This window comes from Littorina saxatilis, linkage group LG3 (genome assembly GCF_037325665.1).
Source record: "Littorina saxatilis isolate snail1 linkage group LG3, US_GU_Lsax_2.0, whole genome shotgun sequence".
Classification (NCBI taxonomy): Eukaryota; Metazoa; Mollusca; class Gastropoda; order Littorinimorpha; family Littorinidae; genus Littorina; species Littorina saxatilis.
In genome coordinates, this window is record NC_090247.1 from 4,383,933 (window position 1) to 4,404,664 (window position 20,732).

The 20,732-nt window shown below is 41.8% G+C and overlaps 1 protein-coding gene across 27 annotated transcripts in view; it reads left to right on the forward strand.

The window, feature by feature from the left end:
• Positions 1-5,252, forward strand: part of LOC138961423 (CUGBP Elav-like family member 2) — a 92,720-nt gene extending 87,468 nt beyond the window's left edge. For all 27 annotated transcript variants that reach the window (XM_070333067.1, XM_070333068.1, XM_070333047.1 and 24 more), the window contains 2 exons: positions 1,031-1,193; positions 1,673-5,252. In XM_070333067.1, coding sequence (XP_070189168.1) covers positions 1,031-1,158 — 128 coding nt within the window. In that variant the 3' untranslated portion in view covers positions 1,159-1,193; positions 1,673-5,252. The remainder of the gene's footprint in view (positions 1-1,030; positions 1,194-1,672) is intronic.
• The last annotated feature ends 15,480 nt before the right edge of the window (positions 5,253-20,732 follow it).

Sequence of the window (20,732 nt, forward strand, 5' to 3'; positions counted from 1 at the left end):
GTACTACGTTGCAAGCCCCTGGAGCAATTTTTTTATTAGTGCTTTTGTGAACAAGAAACAATTAACAAGTGGCTCTATCCCATCTCCCTCCTTTCCCCGTCGCGATATAACCTTGAACGGTTGAAAACGACGTTAAACACCAAATAAAGAAAGAAACTCTGACATGGATTACAGGATCTTTTTCGTGCGCGCTTGGTCTTGTGCTTGCATGTACACACAAAGGGGGACAAGGCACTAGCAGGTCTGCACATAAGTTGCCCTGGGAGATCAGAAAAATCTCATCCCTTAACCCACCAGGCGCGGCCGGGATTCAAACCCGCAACCTTCCGCAAATGGGGCCGATGTATTATCCGCTAGGCCACTTCGCCCGTCGCATTTCAATGCAAACGGGAACCTTGCCTCTTGCAGACAGCAGTCACTCTGCCTGTCAAACCAAGCCTGAAACAAAGAGTTAACTTTATAGTTGTCAGAGAAGAAAACTGTCAAGCAAAGAAGCAACTGAACTAGTGTATGACAAGTTGCACATTTCATGTCCTTTATTATTGACTCATCTGAGTGATTGGTGAGTAGTAAAATTCATACGTGTCCGGTTGTATGGCCGGCTGGCCGTGGACACAACACTTAACGTTGAGGTTATCTCCGAAGTTTTTAAAGTTAGACCTCTGAAACTTTGCACACTTTTAGGGTTTGATGACCTCACGAAGTGACCCCAGTTTGGTTGACCCTCGTCAAATTTGGGGGTCACACAGCGGGGTCACGTTTGTTTCATAAAAACTTAACGTTGAGGTTATCTCAGATGATTTTGAAGCTAGAGCTTTGATACTATGCACACTTCTGGGGTTTGATAATCTACCGACTTGACGTAAATTTGATTGACCCTCATGGAGATGACGAAGGAGAGTCGTATAAAGCACTTGCTTTTCTTGTTTAGATTGGTACGGGTGAAATTTTTGGTTGACACAGTTACTGTTGCTTATGTTTTAAGCGCTTACTTCCCTTACTTATTGTAGCTTACCCTGTGTGGTTGCAGGCTTTGTGAGCTACGACGGCGCCATTGCGGCCCAGGCTGCCATCACCTCCATGAACGGGTTCCAGATCGGCATGAAGCGCCTCAAGGTGCAGCTGAAGCGGCCCAAGAATGACAGCAAGCCCTACTAAGCTGCCTCCGTCCCCTTCCATCACCCTGTCTTCAGGTGAGCAGTTGTCACATACTGCAATCTTTATACTTAGGACTGAAAGCAGACTTTTTGTGAGCTCCACAGGTTCAATAACTCACACCCAGAATGTCTTGGGGCTTTTTGTTTTTAAGAATCCCAGTTTCAATACTTGCATTATTGCTAGGTTTGTCTTTTTGTGGAATGTTCAAAGTAGGGATTCTCCCACTTTTTCCTACAAGTTAAGCTACCAGGGCCATTGTTGAGATAGATTAACTTAGTCCACACTAGTCAAATATACCCCACGAGTTTCTCCTGGGCTTTTGTATAGCCTTGCATCTTTCAGTTGCAGTGTACCTGACAGCTCGTAACTACTGAAAACTCGCAATTTGAATTCTACAACAAGGACATCTTGATGTTGCCAACACAGAGAAGCAACTAATTTGAGAAAGTTATTCTATTTGCAGCATGCTGATGATGGAATAAAGGACTAATTGTTTGTCCTGATTGATGTGCAGATGAGAACTTGGCCTGACGTCCTTCCCATGTCTTTTGAGGCTTGTGCGTCGTGCGTCCTGTTGTCAGCCAGAAACCGTGAAGTTACTCTGCGTCCTTCATGTCTGCTACCACCTCCACCTCATCTTTCAACCAACATCCATCTGCAAATTTGTCCGGCCTGTGTGTTGCTTGTAACCACAGTGTTTCATTCGCTCCTTGTTTTTCCTCCTTCTGGTGTTCGACCTTCCTTCCTTCCCCACACGAATTGTCTTCATTGAGGGTGGTAAAGTACGTTCTTGCCAAAACAAAACAAACAATTAACGTCCTATTGTAGCTGTGTAGGGTTTTCCCATTGTCACGGGTTTTGATTTTTTAATGGGGGATTGTGTAGGCTTTTCCCTTTTTTGTATGGGGGAATGTGTTTCAAATGCGTGAGCTTTCCATTGTGTGGCTCCAACCTTTTTGCGATATTTGTATACATATCATGGAAGAAGAGAAGGTCTGCATCAGAGGGGGGAACTGTCAAAATGGAAAAACAAAAGCCTGTGGGTGTCTTGTACTCATGGTCTCATCTGGAAGACAAGACTGTATAACCTGTCATTTGAGGGAATTGGACACCGTATAGTCCAGTGGAAAGATCATCCGGACTTTGTTGCACTTCAAGTGAACAAAATTGTCGACTTGGCGGAAGGACATTATTTTGGGTTTTGATCCCTTGCGAGTTTTTTTGTGTGTGCGGGGGTTCTTGTTTCGGGTTAAAAGCGAGAAAGCCACGAGCTTTTTCTCTCTCCTCTCCGCCTGTACATCGTTGTCTGAGTTAATTTGTTTGCCGTGTTTTTGTTGCCAGTTCATTTTTTTCCTATTTGTAATTTTGAGGTTAGTGTTGTTACACTGTGTGGAAAGGTACAAATCAAAATATTATATTGTTGTGAAGTTTTTGCCTCAGTGATGATTGTTGGGGATTTTTTTTTCCAGTGTGTTGAAACACTGAGTGCCGTTTGTGTTGAAGTGCATCTGCAGCATTGTTTTCTTTCAATGGGTGTGTTGTTTTTCTCTGGACTCTGTAGTTTTGTTTCTTCATCGTTGAAAATTCCCCTGGCAATTTGGTCACTCCAAACTTGAAATACTGGTAACTGAGAAAATAGATAACTCAACAATTTTTAATTTAATGGGTTTTTTTGTCCCAAAAGAAGATTTTTGTAATTTTTTGTTTAAAATATTGACATATTCCATCAATTCCTTTATTTTAGTATTGATTTGACTTGAATGCTTTTCTTTGATTTTTCATTCTGCTATACTTGATTTTGTACAGTGGACTGCATGACTACCTGGTACTTGCGTTTTTTCTGCCTCTTACTTTTTGTTCATCTCATAGTATTCGGATTTTGTAGTTTGTTTCTTGCCTACTTTGCTTTTGTGGTTTATTTTGCTGTTTTTGTGTACTCATAGTTGGAGAATGGCATGAGACAACAATAGCCTCCAAAGAAGAAACTTCTGTTTCTCTCATGACCTTTGTTTCATTTTTTTGTGCGAGGCCCAGAATGGATTTTGTCTTGATCAGTAGCAGAAGCAGACATGATTAGACTGCTGATCACATTGATCCGTGCAACAGTTTATTTGTCAAAACAAAATTACTTCAGGGTCTCTTTTGTGTATAGACAACTAGTTCTTAGCATTTCCCAACATGTTACTGGACACTAACCTTTTTGTAACGACTGTGTATGACTAATTACGCTAGTTCTTTTATCTCCTCATCCCATGATTGTAGCCCAAATATTGTTCAAAAAGAGGTGACGGGCGATGTTTTGCGAGGATACTACTATGAAACCGTCAACTTTTTCTAGCCCTCATCCCCTTTAAAGCGGAACAAATACTTAGCAACAGAAGTCTTTGACTGAACCCTATAAGCTGTGACAATCACACTGCAAAGCTAAAGAGCTTCTCCTCGTTCTGTCGAGTGCGTACACATTGAAAGAGTGCGGTTCTCTTTTCTTAAAAGCCTTCAAGGACAAGTCTAGTCACTGGTGCTTGTGCCCCAGCCTCAAGAAGGGAGTGTACTGTTTGTGTAGGGGACCAAATGTGCTGTGTTGTGTCCGATCAAAATCAACAAGTGTTTGTTTCTTTTTTGGTGTTCAACTGTGGCCTGTACGTCTCGTCTCAAACCCAGTTATTGCTTGTAACGCATCCTCGTGATTGGCAACAAATAACAACAAAAGTATGAAGTGATTACTCCAAGAGACTTTCATTTTGTGGTAACTTTCTCTCTCTCCCAGAAGGTGATATTTGACGTTTTTATATGAAGGAGCGCTCTCTCCGATTTTTTACTGTGACCGTTGTTGTTTTACTATGAACAGAACTGTGTGGAAGATTTGAAAGTGCTTTTTTACGCTGTCTGTGTTGTTGCCGCCACTAGATGCCATTCTGTCTCACTTCTTAGCACTGCATGTGAAGAAAGAAGATGTTAACGGTTCTGAGCGCTGCTTTATACATCTCTGTGTGTGTGTCCGTTTTTCATCCAAAAGTTTGTGGACTTTGTCAATAAACGTGCCCATGTTGTTGGCGTTTTATCCAGTAGCCTAGCTGCTATACTTTCCTCTCAGTGGTTTAACTGATTTAGGCAGGCACCAGTTGAGATCTGTTACGTACTTGTCCATGTCAAGCAAAACGATGTGTCAGGTTGTGGCAAAACGTGCCATGGCTGTCAGTCTAAACTCAGGACTATGTGTTCACGGTCAATGTAAACTTGTTGTCTAAGCTTCATTATTGCGTACGTACCTAAACAGAGGAGGAGAAGAAGAAAAAAACAAGATTTTGGTTTTTGTAAATGTACTGTACTATATGTTGTTAACTGAACTGTACGCGGTGATTGTTAGCTTCAGTGTTAACCAGTAGACTTTTTGTTCCGTGTGTGTGTCCAGATGTATCGGCAGTATTGTTGACCTTAATGTCTACACCATTTCTGATAAGCATCCTTTCAGCGCTTAAACATGAGTCTTCAACTTTCATTTTTCCTGTCTTTCACGCAGTGATTGGTGATTCCTCTGAGCAACGCCGAATGCTTTTCAAGCTTGCACTGCAGCAGGCTTGATACTTTTTTAAGGGAATTTTTATTTGAACATGAAAGAATGGCACATGAACTCAACGCTGTCTGACAAAGAAGAGATATTTTGACAACTTGTACTTTTTTTCCGACCCAGCAGTGTTGCGATGATCGATGTGGCTGTGCAACTCGTTTTGGCTCAGAGGGTATCGACCATTGCCGATAGAAACAAGACAAAAATATTCCGTTCTGTTCTTCAACCCTTTTACCAGTTACCATTGGTGAGGATATTTCCCCATAGACGTTGACGTAGTGATAGACCAGATAGGACCTGTTTTCACCCCAAGTTTCTTTTCCGGCTGTTCAGAATTTTGCTTTTTCAGACATAGAGAATATTTAGTGTTTTGCCCAGATTGTCTGTTTCTTGTTTCACTTGTTCGTTTTTCTTGTGTCTATAGCCAGTATGTGGCTTTTGTATTAGTTTTGAATTGGATTTTGGTTATGTTAAAAGAAAAAAATTGGAAAAAAATGGAAAAAGGTATTAAAGAAAAAAAAAAGAAGTTTGTGTGACATTATTTTGTTGTGTGCATCTGTGTGAGTGCCAGAAATATTTACTGGGGCGGATGTGAATGCCACCATGAAGCATTTGAGCTTTTTCAAAAAAATACGTTGGGCCTAATATGATTTTGTTTCTGTGCATTCGACGGTGGAATACACTAGTAGTAGTTTGATGAAAGAATAATGATCTAATGCAGCAGAGCGCTATGTTGAGATTTGAGAAACAAAGGGACGTAAGCGCTCTTAACGCATACAGTCTGTGGAACAAGAGTGAAAATTACGCGAAACCTATCTCCTGGCACCCGAGATGATAAGTGGCATTGAAATGATCAAGCGACTATCGTCCTCAATTTGTCCAGAAGTTTTATTTTTGAGTCACTTGAGAAAAAGTGACTATGTAATCGGTCAGTGTTAGTCTGTCCGGCCGGCCGTCCGTAGACACCACCTTAACGTTGGACTTTTCTCGGAAACTATCAAAGCGATCGGGCTCATATTTTGTTTAGTCGTGACCTCCAATGACCTCTACACTTTAACGATGGTTTCGTTGACCTTTGACCTTTTTCAAGGTCACAGGTCAGCGTCAAAGGAAAAATTAGACATTTTATATCTTTGACAAAGTTCATCGGATGTGATTGAAACTTTGTAGGATTATTCTTTACATCAAAGTATTTACATCTGTAGCCTTTTACGAACGTTATCAGAAAAACAAGGGAGATAACTAGCCTTTTCTGTTCGGCAACACACAACTTAACGTTGGGCTTTTCTCGGAAACTATAAAAGTGACCGGGCTCAAATTTTATGTGAACGTGACTCATTGTGTTGTGAATAGCAATTTCTTCCTGTCCATCTGATGCCTCATATAATATTCAGAACTGCGAAAGTGACTCGATCGAGCGTTTGCTCTTCTTGTTTTATTTATTAAGGAGATTTCTATAGCGCATATTAAATAGAACTTAGCCTAGCAAGACATACTAAGAGCACTAAACATTTGAGTTCATACATAAAAAGAGAATTAAATTAAATACTGGACAAACGATTAAAATAAGCTTAAGGCAATGGGCTATTTCAAATACAAAAGTTTAGTTAACTATAAAAGGCAGTGCATAAAACTCCATAATCCTAAGAGGGTCGAACAAATAAGAAACATAAGACTATTTTACTATAATTACTTCCTAAAAAATAATAAACATGGAATACAAAGCTGTAATTGTTAACAACAAATTTAAAAAGATTTTCATGCCATATTGCACAACACATTTTGACACACCCAACCTCACACAAGCGCACTTACACACACACACGTGCACTCGCACACACACACACACACAGAAAATTCTACAAATATTTAAATACATAAAAAGAATTAAGTAAGCGTTTAAAACATATTTTACAAACAACAGTAGTAAGTATATGGTGTTCAATATGTTTACTGGGAATTGCTCCCCGGACACGCACATACACCACCACCCTCGTCTCGATTTCCAGTCAGTTTATCAAAAAATTGACAAAATGTAAAAAGAGACTTGGGGTTGAAGATGAAAGTCGCTTGTTCAATGCAATGCTTATCTTGTCTGACCAATAGATGATGTTGTAAGAAAGCTGGGATCATGTGTGGGACAACATGTCACCCATCAAATTCTTGCTGCAAGAACTGAGTTTGTAGTGCACGTGTTGCATTGGGCAGACCCAAAGGGTAACTTGAGGCGAACAATTACACTAATGACACTGTCAATTTATTCAGTTCATTTTCGATCTCAGACTTTTTATTATTCTCCCTACTATTAGTCCGGGCAGGAGGCCTTGATCATGGGCTTGCTTATTGGTGTTGATCAAACCTTCAATCAATCAATCAATGAGTCTTATATCGCGCATATTCCGTGGGTACAGTTCTAGGCGCTCTGCAGTGATGCCGTGTGAGATGAAATTTTATACGGCCAGTAGATTGCAGCCATTCAGTTTCGGCGCATATTTACCTTTCACGGCATGGCTGCGAACACCACAAGTATGCCGACGACACCCAAATAGAGGATTCTGCTGCCCCCAGTGATTTTCCAAAAGTGGTTAAAAACACTGAGCGCTGCATTGAGTCAGTTAAAGACTGGATGATAGACAATAAACTCAAGCTGAATGACTCAAAAACTGAGGTGATGCTGTCAGGCTCAAGGCATGCTTTAAATCAGATTGACTGTACTTCCCTGACAATAGGCGACACTCAGATTGTTTCCCAAACCGCTGTTAAGGACCTAGGCGTGTACCTGGACTCTGCTCTGACAATGCAAAAACACATTAGTTTTGTTTGTAAGTGTGCCTTTTTTGAGTTGCGCAAGATTTCCTCTGTCAGATCATTCCTGACACTCCAAGCCACTGTTCAACTTGTCTGCTCTCTGATCCTGAGTCGACTTGACTACTGCAACTCATTGCTTGCCGGCCTCCCCACTGAAGAACTTGATCGCTTACAGAGAGTCCAGAACAGTGCTGCAAGGCTCATTCTGCAGAAGTCTAAGAAAGACCATGTCACTCCCCTACTTACCACCCTTCACTGGCTTCCTATGAAGTACAGAATCGAGTACAAGCTCGCTCTGTTAGGGTACCGCTGTTTTGAGAAATCACTCCCCCCCTATTTGTCCCATTCCCTCAGTATCTACGAGCCATCCCGTTCTCTCAGATCCTCCTCTGAAAAACTCCTTCGCATCCCCAAAACCAGGACCAAGACCTTTGGTGAAAGAACCTTTAGGTACCAGATTCCGACCGTCTGGAACTCGCTTCCAAGTTCTATCCGTGATTCCAGCAGCCTTTCCTCCTTCAAAACCCAACTCAAAACATACCTGTTTCGTAAAGCCTTTGCTTAGCCTGAGTAGACTCTCCACAACTCTATTCTGTTTTGGAACTCTCTACCCTGTATGTGCTTTATGGTCTCTTTGTCAATGGTATCTTTGTGTGTGCGCGTGCGTGCGTGTGTGTGTGTGTGTGTGTGTGTGTGTGTGTGTACTTTTAACATTGTACGCTAAGTTTTGCTTAGTGCTTGGGTTCTTGGTGTTATGTCTCAGTTAAATGTATGCTTTGTATGCTTGTTGATTTGTGCTAGTTTATTCTATAATGAATTTGTAAAGCGCCTGGAGCCAATTGATGGGACTCGCGCTATAGAAAAGTTATTTATTATTATTATTATTATTATTATTATTATTATTCCAAGTCACACGGGTATAGGTAGACAATTATTAACTGTGCCTAAGCAATTTTGCCAGGAAAGACTCTTGTCAATCGTGGGATCTTTAACGTGCACACCCAATGTAGTGTACACGGGGGGAGGTTCGGACACCGAAGAGAGTCTGCACACAAAGTTGACTCTGTGAAATAAATTTCCGCCGAACCTGGGATCGAACTCACGCTGACAGCGGCCAACTGAATACAAATGCAGCGCGCTACCAACTGAGCTATATCCCCGTGGATTATGTTAATTATGTTTTCCATTCAGATGATTTTCACACTCTACTGCTTCAGCACGTTCTGTATGGATCAATATGAAATGTAGAAAATGTATTTAACTATAGTTTCTAAGCAAAGTCTATTTGTTAGAAAAACGCTCAAACATTTACTGTTCTTCTTCACTGTAACAGCGATGGTATATAGTTTCGTCAAAAACCAGGTCAACGATTTCTTCCTCCTCCCCGGACGAAATTGATCAACATTACACGCTGTTTTATTTTGTCGATTATTAAACCATTGATTTATTGTTCTAGTGTTTTCCCTCTGTAAGATTCCAGTTTGCACTAGGACAATCTTGGATTGTACAAGATCTCAGTTTCTACTGGCCGCTAGGAAGAATGAGGATCCTCATTTCTCCTAGGAAGAACAAGGATCTGCATTTGTACTTGATATTTTCCAGGAAGAACAGGGAGCCTTGTTTCTCCTAGGAAAAACAAGGATCCGCGATTGTCCTAGGACAATTCTGGATTGTCCTGGATACTCGTTTGTCCTGTGACATATACATTGCTTATTCTGTCACCCTCGTAAAATAAATTTCAATTCAATTCAAAATTCAAAAATTCTCTCTCTCTCTCTCTCTCTCTCTCTCTCTCTCTCTCTCTCTCTCTCTCTCTCTCTCTCTCTCTCTCTCTCTCTCTCTCTCTCTCTCTCTCTCTCTTCATTACACACACACACACATACACACACACACACACACACACACACACACACACACACACACACACACACACACACACACACACAACAATTGAAGGATTTTTTTTATACAAACACATATTTCCCTGTTATATATAATTTTCAAGCATTGCTAAAGAATCCTAATGCATCTTAAAATGTCTTATTGGTTGCTTGACATGTTAATTATGGTAAATATGTCATTTGTACTATTGTTAAACTTATCTTTTATTTCTTCTTGTTTGTTACACCTCAGTGGGCGAGGGCCGGATGAAAAGAAGCATGTATACATTGCTTATTCTGTCACCCTCGTAAAATAAATTTCAATTCAATTCAATTCAATTCTCTCTCTCTCTCTCTCTCTCTCTCTCTCTCTCTCTCTCTCTCTCTCTCTCTCTCTCTCTCTCTCTCTCTCTCTCTCTCTCTCTCTCTCTCTCTCTCTCTCTCTCTCTGCACCTCTCAATCGCTCTTTCTCTGTACCTCTTAAATCGCTCTCTCCTTGTCTCTCCCGCTCTCTCTCTCCATCTGTCTTTCTGTCTTCTCTCGCTCTTTCTTTTTCGCTCGCTCTTTCCCCCTCTTCCCTCTCTCTCTCTCTCCCTCTCTCTCTCTCTCCCTCTCTCTCTCTCTCTCTCTCTCTCTCTCTCTCTCTCTCTCTCTCTCTCTCTCTCTCTCTCTCTCTCTCTCTCTCTCTCTCTCGCATGATACCGTATATACATACACGGATGTTTTTCTGTCTGTGAGTTTGTGTGTACGATACCGTGTGTACGTATGCTTTGTGCGTGTGCGTGTGTGTGTGTGTGTGTGTATATGTGTGTGTGTGTGTGTGTGTGTGTGTGTGTGTGTGTGTGTGTGTGTGTGTAATGAAGAGAGAGAGAGAGAGCGGTAATTGAATTTGCCTTTTACCGAATGAAAACTATTGTCAAAAACAGTGCATTAAGAACTAAAACCAACCAACCATGAAATAAAAAGCACCCTCCATCCCCCTCTCTCTCTTTCTCTCTCTCTGTTAACTGTCTCTCTCTTCCGGTTTCTCGCTCTTTCTCTGTCTGTCTGTCCGTCAATCCCCCCCCTCTCTCTCTCTCTCCCCCTCTAATTTCATAACAGAATTTGGGAGAGAAGAAAAGGTTTCAATATCCTCGGTTATACCTTGTGTCAATATTTGTATTTAAAAATATATGCAATAACACTGTCTTACAAATTGTCAAAAACAAAGCCCTTTTTTTCTAAAAAGATCAAAATCCGAAAGAAACAACTGAAAATCATGCAGAGACTTTTTTCCAAAAATTACAAATCTCTGGCAAATTGAAAGGAAAAACAAAATATTCCTTCAGAGAGAGCGAGAGAGAGAGAGAGAGAGAGAGAGAGAGAGAGAGCGAGAGAGAGAGAGAGAGAGAGAGAGAACTCAGAACTCGGAATGGTTTATTATATTAAGGCCACAGAGAGAGGGAGAGAGAGACAGAGTGAGTGAGCGAGCGAGCGAGCAGGAGAGAGAGAGATAGAGACACACACACACACACACACACACACACACTGAAACAGACACACACACGCACACACTGAAACAGACATACATATACACACACAAACCAGAAGGAGTGAGAGCGCGAGAAAAAATGAGAAAGAGAAAGTCGTCAGTAAGTAGTGGTATTGACACGTAGCGATAATGACATGTAGCGCTAAAAGATGTAGTGCTGTCGACACGTAGTGATAATGAACGAATGATAGCGACTCATAGATAAATTATTTGTAGCACTAATCAACGTAGCGATAGCGGCACGTAGCACAAATGACACGTAGGACAAATGACACGTAGCACAAATGACACGTAGGACAAATGACACGTAGCACAAATGACACGTAGCGCTAGCGATACGCACCCAGTTTGTATCAAAGTGCCTGGCCAAGACCGGTCGATCAAAGTACAATCAATATTTTTTTTTTTTTTTTTTTTTTTTGTACAGTCCAATCAGCATGCCTTCAGCGACCACCTGGAGGGCCAGACTGACCAAAAGTGGTCGTTTAAAGTGCTGTTCATACGGCAGACTTTCTACCAAGTCTCTCCCAACTTTCAAGCGATTTTAGTCAGCATCAAGTCTAAATAAAATCCCACAGACATTGGGGAAAGGTTGGTTGAAAGTGTGTCATGTGAACGGCACTTAATAGACAGGTGATCACTATGGAAAGGGGAATTGTATGGGGGAAATCTCGTTGGTGGTCTTTCGGGGTGGTCGTAATGGACAAGTGGTCGTTATATGGAGAGATGGTCGCCAGGGCAGGTTTTACTATATCGTACACTATAACAAGCTACTGTAATACGTGTAATAAAAAAAAGAAATTAAAGCTACTACTACTACCACTACCACCACTACTACTACTACTACTACTAGTCTACTATACTACTACCACTACCACCACTACTACTACTAGTCTACTATACTACTACCACTACCACCACTACTACTACTACTACTACTACTAGTCTACTATACTACTACCACTACCACCACTACTACTAGTCTACTATACTACTACCACTACCACCACTACTACTACTACTAGTCTACTATACTACTACCACTACCACCACTACTACTACTACTACTAGTCTACTATACTACTACCACTACCACCACTACTACTACTACTACTACTACTAGTCTACTATACTACTACCACTACCACCACTACTACTAGTCTAATATACTACTACCACTACCACCACTACTACTAGTCTACTATACTACTACCACAACCACCACTACTACTACTACTACTAGTCTACTATACTACTACCACTACTACTACTACTAGTCTACTATACTACTACCACTACCACCACTACTACTAGTCTACTATACTACTACCACCACTACTACTAGTCTACTATACTACTACCACAACCACCACTACTACTACTACTAGTCTACTATACTACTACCACTACCATCACTACTACTACTACTAGTCTACTATACTACTACCACTACCACCACTACTACTACTACTAGTCTACTATACTACTACCACTACCACCACTACTACTACTACTAGTCTACTATACTACTACCACTACCACCACTACTACTAGTCTACTATACTACTACCACTAACACCACTACTACTAGTCTACTATACTACTACCACTACCATCACTACTACTACTACTAGTCTACTATACTACTACCACTACCACTACTACTAGTCTACTATACTACTACCACTACCACCACTACTGCTACTACTAGTCTACTATACTACTACCACTACCACCACTACTGCTACTACTAGTCTACTATACTACTACCACTACCATCACTACTACTACTAGTCTACTATACTACTACCACTACCACTACTACTAGTCTACTATACTACTACCACTACCACCACTACTGCTACTACTAGTCTACTACCACTACCATCACTACTACTACTACTAGTCTACCATACTACTACCACTACCACCACTACTAGTCTACTATACTACTACCACTACCATCACTACTACTACTACTAGTCTACTATACTACTACCACTACCACTACTACTAGTCTACTATACTACTACCACTACCACCACTACTGCTACTACTAGTCTACTATACTACTACCACTACCACCACTACTGCTACTACTAGTCTACTATACTACTACCACTACCACTACTACTAGTCTACTATACTACTACCACTACCACCACTACTGCTACTACTAGTCTACTATACTACTACCACTACCACTACTACTAGTCTACTATACTACTACCACTACCACCACTACTGCTACTACTAGTCTACTATACTACTACCACTACCACTACTACTAGTCTACTATACTACTACCACTACCACCACTACTCCTACTACTAGTCTACTATACTACTACCACTACTACTAGTCTACTATACTACTACCACTACCACCACTACTGCTACTACTAGTCTACTATACTACTACCACTACCACTACTACTAGTCTACTATACTACTACCACTACCACCCCTACTGCTACTACTAGTCTACTATACTACTACCACTACCACCACTACTGCTACTACTAGTCTACTATACTACTACCACTACCACTACTACTAGTCTACTATACTACTACCACTACCACCACTACTGCTACTACTAGTCTACTATACTACTACCACTACTACTAGTCTACTATACTACTACCACTACCACTACTACTAGTCTACTATACTACTACCACTACCACTACTGCTAGTCTACTATACTACTACCACTACCACCACTACTGCTACTACTAGTCTACTATACTACTACCACTACCACCACTACTGCTACTACTAGTCTACTATACTACCACCACTACTGCTAGTCTACTATACTACTACCACTACCACCACTACTGCTACTACTAGTCTACTATACTACCACCACTACTGCTACTACTAGTCTACTATACTACTACCACTACCACCACTACTGCTACTACTAGTCTACTATACTACTACCACTACCACCACTACTACTAGTCTACTATACTACCACCACTACTGCTAGTCTACTATACTACTACCACTACCACCACTACTGCTACTACTAGTCTACTATACTACCACCACTACTGCTACTACTAGTCTACTATACTACTACCACTACCACCACTACTGCTACTACTAGTCTACTATACTACTACCACTACCACCACTACTACTAGTCTACTATACTACCACCACTACTGCTAGTCTACTATACTACTACCACTACCACCACTACTGCTACTACTAGTCTACTATACTACCACCACTACTGCTACTACTAGTCTACTATACTACTACCACTACCACCACTACTGCTACTACTAGTCTACTATACTACCACCACTACTGCTACCGTACTTGGTACAGTGGGACCCCCTTTTACGACCTCCACAAATCTGAGAAAAATCGGTCTTAAAAAGGAGGGAGTCTTAAAAAGGAGGGAGTCTTAAGATGGGGGTCAATTTACAAAGGCTATGAACATAAAGTCTTAAAAAATAAAGTCTTAAAAAATAAAGTCTTAAAAGAGAGGAAGTCTTAAGATGGGGGGTCTTAACGGGGGTTCCACTGTACTTGGATCGATTTCATCTTTCGCCTGTGTACATATTTCCCCCTCGATATATACTCAAGACTGAAATGTTGTTTCCTGGTAAAATTAAGAAATGAAATTATTTATGGACAAAAAGCATGTCAGTTTCTTGCATGTGAAGAAAATTGGTGGTGAAATTTAATAGATTTTACCCCCAAAATCGATTTTTTTCGAAAACGTGTACCGAGTGGTTACGTCCCTTGAGTAAGAAGGGAAACATTTGAGGATGAATCAAATTTCAAGTTAAATAAAAAAAAATTGGTTGGACAAATTTGGCCCCATGAATGTAAGGTACACAAGGTCGCTCATCAGTACTATCGAAGGGTGTTTTTTTGTTCAGTGTAGAGTTTATACTAGATCAACGAGGCCGAGAATCGAAATATCAACACGGCGAAAGATGAAAACGTCACACCGGCCATATACTTCAATATTGTAAGCTCCTCTGATTATAGCCATGATGAGGGCGGTGTTGATCCGCGTGTTCTACACGTATGTGTGTGAAACTAAACTTGTCTTAAGATGATCAGAATTAGTACAAGAGACTGCAGGTGAGAAGAATATGAACAAGATAACAATGAAAATGTACTCACTAGAAACACGAACAATAAAACACAAACAAGGACCGGTTCCGACGTATGTATGCCCTCGTCAGCTACACTAGAAACACGAACAATAAAACACAAACAAGGACCGGTTCCGACGTATGTATGCCCTCGTCAGCTACACTAGAAACACGAACAATAAAACACAAACAAGGACCGGTTCCGACGTATGTATGCCCTCGTCAGCTACACTAGAAACACGAACAATAAAACACAAACAAGGACCGGTTTCGACGTATGTATGCCCTCGTCAGCTACACTAGAAACACGAACAATAAAACACAAACAAGGACCGGTTTCGACGTATGTATGCCCTCGTCAGCTACACTAGAAACACGAACAATAAAACACAAACAAGGACCGGTTTCGACGTATGTATGCCCTCGTCAGCTACACTAGAAACACGAACAATAAAACACAAACAAGGACCGGTTTCGACGTATGTATGCCCTCGTCAGCTACACTAGAAACACGAACAATAAAACACAAACAAGGACCGGTTTCGACGTATGTATGCCCTCGTCAGCTACACTAGAAACACGAACAATAAAACACAAACAAGGACCGGTTTCGACGTATGTATGCCCTCGTCAGCTACACTAGAAACACGAACAATAAAACACAAACAAGGACCGGTTTCGACGTATGTATGCCCTCGTCAGCTACACTAGAAACACGAACAATAAAACACAAACAAGGACCGGTTTCGACGTATGTATGCCCTCGTCAGCTACACTAGAAACACGAACAATAAAACACAAACAAGGACCGGTTTCGACGTATGTATGCCCTCGTCAGCTACACTAGAAACACGAACAATAAAACACAAACAAGGACCGGTTTCGACGTATGTATGCCCTCGTCAGCTACACTAGAAACACGAACAATAAAACACAAACAAGGACCGGTTTCGACGTATGTATGCCCTCGTCAGCTACAAAAAAACAAGTCGCGTACGTAAGGCGAAAATACAACATTTAGTCAAGCTGTCGAACTCACACAACTCACAGAATGAAACTGAACGCACTGCATTTGTTCACCAAGTGTATACTTTCGTAGTATCGTCAGTCCATCGTTCGTGGCAATGCCCAGTGAAATTGACAAGCCAGATCCGGCGTGAATAGCGCGGCAGTGGTTTCGCTGAGAAGGATAGCACTAGTTACACGCTTTTCTGTATTTCTATTCTTTTTAACTTTCTGAGCTTGTTTGTAATCCAAACATATCATATATAATGTTTTTGGAATCAGGAACCGACAAGGAATAAGATAAGATTGTTTTTAAATCGATTTCGGAAACTTTAATTTTAATCATAATTTTTATATTTTTAATTTTCAGAGCTTGTTTTTTTTTAATCTGAATGTAACATATTTATATGTTTTTGGAATCAGAAAATGATGAAGAATAAGATACCATTGTTTTTGGATCGTTTTATAAAAATATTATTTTAATTACAATTTTCAGATGTTCAGTAATGACCAAACTCATTAATTAATTTCTAAGCCTCAAAGCTGAAATGCAATACCAAAGTCCGGCCTTCGTGAAAGATTGCTTGGCAAAAATTTCAATTAATTTGATCAAAAATTGAAGGCGTGACAGTACCGCCTCAACTTTCACAAAAAGCCGGATATGACGTCATCAAAGACATCTATCGAAAAAAAGAAAAAAAGTCTGGGGATATCATCCCCCGGAACTCTCATGTAAAGTTTCATGAAGATCGGTCTTGTAGTTTACTCTGAATCGCTCTACACACACACACGTACACACACACACAGACACACATACACCACGACCCTCGTCTCGATTCCCCCTCTATGTTAAAACATTCAGTCAAAACTTGACTAAATGTAAAAAAACAAACACAGGAGAAACGACAGGGAAGGTCAAGTAAACTAATACGTACGAAAGTCACAGTTTTCAATTGCTTTGTGCGTCTTTGTTTCTTGACCAGTACTCTTGTGTTTGGTACCGCTGTGTTCCTAAGACTCTGCACTTTCCTTTGATGTATATTTCAATCAATCAATATGAGGCTTATATATATCGCGCGTATTCCGTGGGTACTGTTCTAAGCGCAGGGATTTATTTATTTCAAGGCGCAGGGATTTATTTTTGCCGTGTGAGATGGAATTTTTTTTACACAATACATCACGCATTCACATCGGCCAGCAGATCGCAGCCATTTCGGCGCATATCCTACTTTTCACGGCCTATTATTCCAAGTGAAGTCACACGGGTATTTTGGTGGACATTTTTATCTATGCCTATACAATTTTGCCAGGAAAGACCCTTTTGTCAATCGTGGGATCTTTAACGTGCACACCCCAATGTAGTGTACACGAAGGGACCTCGGTTTTTCGTCTCATCCGAAAGACTAGCACTTGAACCCACCACCTAGGTTAGGAAAGGGGGGAGAAAATTGCTAACGCCCTGACCCAGGGTCGAACTCGCAACCTCTTGCTTCCGGGCGCAAGTGCGTTACCACTCGGCCACCCAGAGTATTGGTCAAGAAACAAAGCAGCATGATGCAACTGAAAACTGTGACTTTCGTATCTTACAGTTTACTTTACCCCTGATTTCTGTCTTGTCAAATCTTCAAAAGAAACTCGGGCATTAGGCCGCCCATGAATGCTTCTATAGGTCCAATTCATTCTTCTTACTCGGCGTGACGTTATCAAATGCCGATCGGCTAGCTTTAGCCCTAAGGGGCACAACTCCGCTCATACTCTCTTCGCGCCGCCATATTGGATGCCGTCTTTGTTAGTTTTCTTCATTGCACTCTTGTTCTTTTTGCGTATTTCACTGTGTATGCAGACAAATGAAGAAAACTGTGCATGCATGAGTCCAAAGGGGATCTGCCTTTTTAACACAACAAAGCAAGAATACATTATTATATTCATTTATTTATTCTTTATCTCAAATTACCATGCAGACAGTGCACCAAAATTCACAAGATAAAGCTCTCAAGACAGGCAAATGAGGTACAATGCAGCTCAGGTAACTACTGCAAAGTATAATTTTCAAAGCATCCTATAACAGTGTTCACTCTAAAGGCACAACCGATGGACAATTGTTGATTAGCGCACTGCACACAGCAAAAAATAACCAGTTATAATCGTCTTCTCCGCTCAGTAACTTCCTTCCAGTTCAAGTTGTCACCCTGATGGTAAACAACTTTAGGGATGCTAAAGTGTGCCTGCTGACTGCAGTTTTTGGCCACACAACGTGTCATTTTCACTTTTGTCGAGTCGCCACCCAACGCTCAAGCACTGTCAGAGATCGTGCAAGGCATCCAACATGGCGGCGGATGACCAATTCCAGAGAGTTACGACCCGTGATTCTCATACCGCGCGCGCCGAGTAGAAATGCTGTTGATAACTTGAGTTTCTGCAATGGGCCTATATAGTATCTGTCTGTCTGTCTGTCTGTCTGTGACCGGCACGGTTGGCCTAGCTAGTGGTAAGGCGTCCGCCCCGTGATCGGGAGGTCGTGGGTTCGAACCCCGGCCGGGTCATACCTAAGACTTTAAAATTGGCAACCTAGTGGCTGCTCCGCCTGGCGTCTGGCATTATGGGGTTAGTGCTAGGACTGGTTGGTCCGGTGTCAGAATAATGTGACTGGGTGAGACATGAAGCCTGTGCTGCGACTTCGGTCTTGTGTGTGGCGCACGTTATATGTCAAAGCAGCACCGCCCTGATATGGCCCTTCGTGGTCGGCTGGGCGTTAAGCAAACAAACAAACAAACAAACAAACTGTCTGTCTGTTCGCGATGCACGGCCAAAGTTCTCGGTGGATCTTTTTCAAATTTGGACACCGTATTCAGCTACACCCCGGACACAACCTCATCGATGAGATATTTCAACACGTGCTCTCAGCGCGCAGCGCTGTGCGCGCTGAACCGATTTTTTTTGTTTTTGTCGGGATCCACTACCAGTAACTCTTCCTTATCTTCTCCAGTGTTTTCAGCCGCGATTATCTCCCTTCCTCCGTGTGGCGTCAATCCATATTCCCGTTACTACGTTACTATTTTTAGAAGGTCACTGCACGTTACTATTGTTAGAAGGTCTCCAGTGTTTTGCGCGTTTATCTTCTTTCCTTCGTGCGCCGGCGGCAAAGCCGGGTCCCAGGCGCACGAAGGAAGCCGGTACCCGGCGAAGCGGGTAATCATCTAGTCCATCTATATATATATATATGACTTTTGTCTATCTGTGTGTCTGTCTGTGTGTTCGCGATGCACGGCCAAAGTTCTCGATGAATCTGCTTCAAATTTGGTGGGCATATTCAGGTAGACCCCGGACACAACCTGGTCGATGAGAATTTTCAACACGTGCTCTCAGCGCGCAGCGCCGAACCGATTTTGGTTTTTCTGTTCATCTTCCCAGATCCATTCCCAGTAACTCTTCCTTATCTTCTCCAGTGTTTTGCGTTTATCTCCCTTCCTTCGTGTGGCGTCAATCCATATTCCCGTTACTATTTTTAGAAGGTCACTGTCGACAACGCTCAATTCATATTCCCGTTACTATTTTTAGAAGGTCACTGTCCCGGCGAAGCCGGGTATTACTCTTCCTTATCTTCTCCAGTGTTTTGCGCGTTTATCTCCCTTCTTTCGTGCGGTTCGCCGGCGAAGCCGGCGTACACCCAGCAAAGCCGGGTCCCCGGCGAAGCCGGGTATTCGGCTCTACTTCTTCCCGGCGAAGCGGGTATTCATCTAGTGTTTTCATATAATAATAGCGCTCAAAATGAGTAACAGCATTGTGTCAGAATGTTCACAGCTTGTCTTTACTTGCGCTTTGCACTCGGCTCAAAGAATGTCCCCCAGTGAACGAGATACAAATGTTTTTACTAAGGTCATAAATACGGTACGTGTTTTTCGTGAGAACAAAAGTATTGTTTCATTGTCAGCAAACAATGTGTAATAATAGTCCATGGTTCACTGCAGTCTACACGAGTAACCCTATATTCTCTTGCTGACAGTCACTTCTACACAACGACACACAAGACATTGTATTTTTTCATACGATGTCTGCCAAAAGCATATGCAATGGGAGAACAGCAATTAACTGATCCTGCACTGTTATTTAGAAGCTTTTTACAAGTTCAGCAGACATCACGAGAAGTTAATGATTTGTTCCCAGTCCACTTTTAAGAACATGCAGGCTATACTTTGTCTGATGTATTTATAAACAACAAGATGCTGTGTTAGATTCGAAAACTAGCGTTCTGTGTTCCTGTAAGGGGCGGGGAGGGAGAGGGAGAAGGGAGGGGGAGTTTAATTGCCCGAGAATGACCTGGTTGTTGGAGGGATGGGGTGGGGTGAGCGGGGGGTACAGCCACGAACTATGGAGGTGTGTGTGTGAAAAGGGGGGGGGGGGGTAGAGACAACGAGACAGGGAGGTCACATGGCATCAATTTTAAAGCATGCAAGACAATAACTGTCACGAGTTAACTTTTGACAAAGTAATTTGCTCTTTCTCTCTTACACACACACACACACACACACACACAGGCACACCCCCTCGACCTCCCACCCCACCCCACCCCACCCCACACACACACAGGCACACACACACACACCAGACACACACTCACGTGAGTCCGAGTCAATACTCTGCCTCACAATTAGCCAC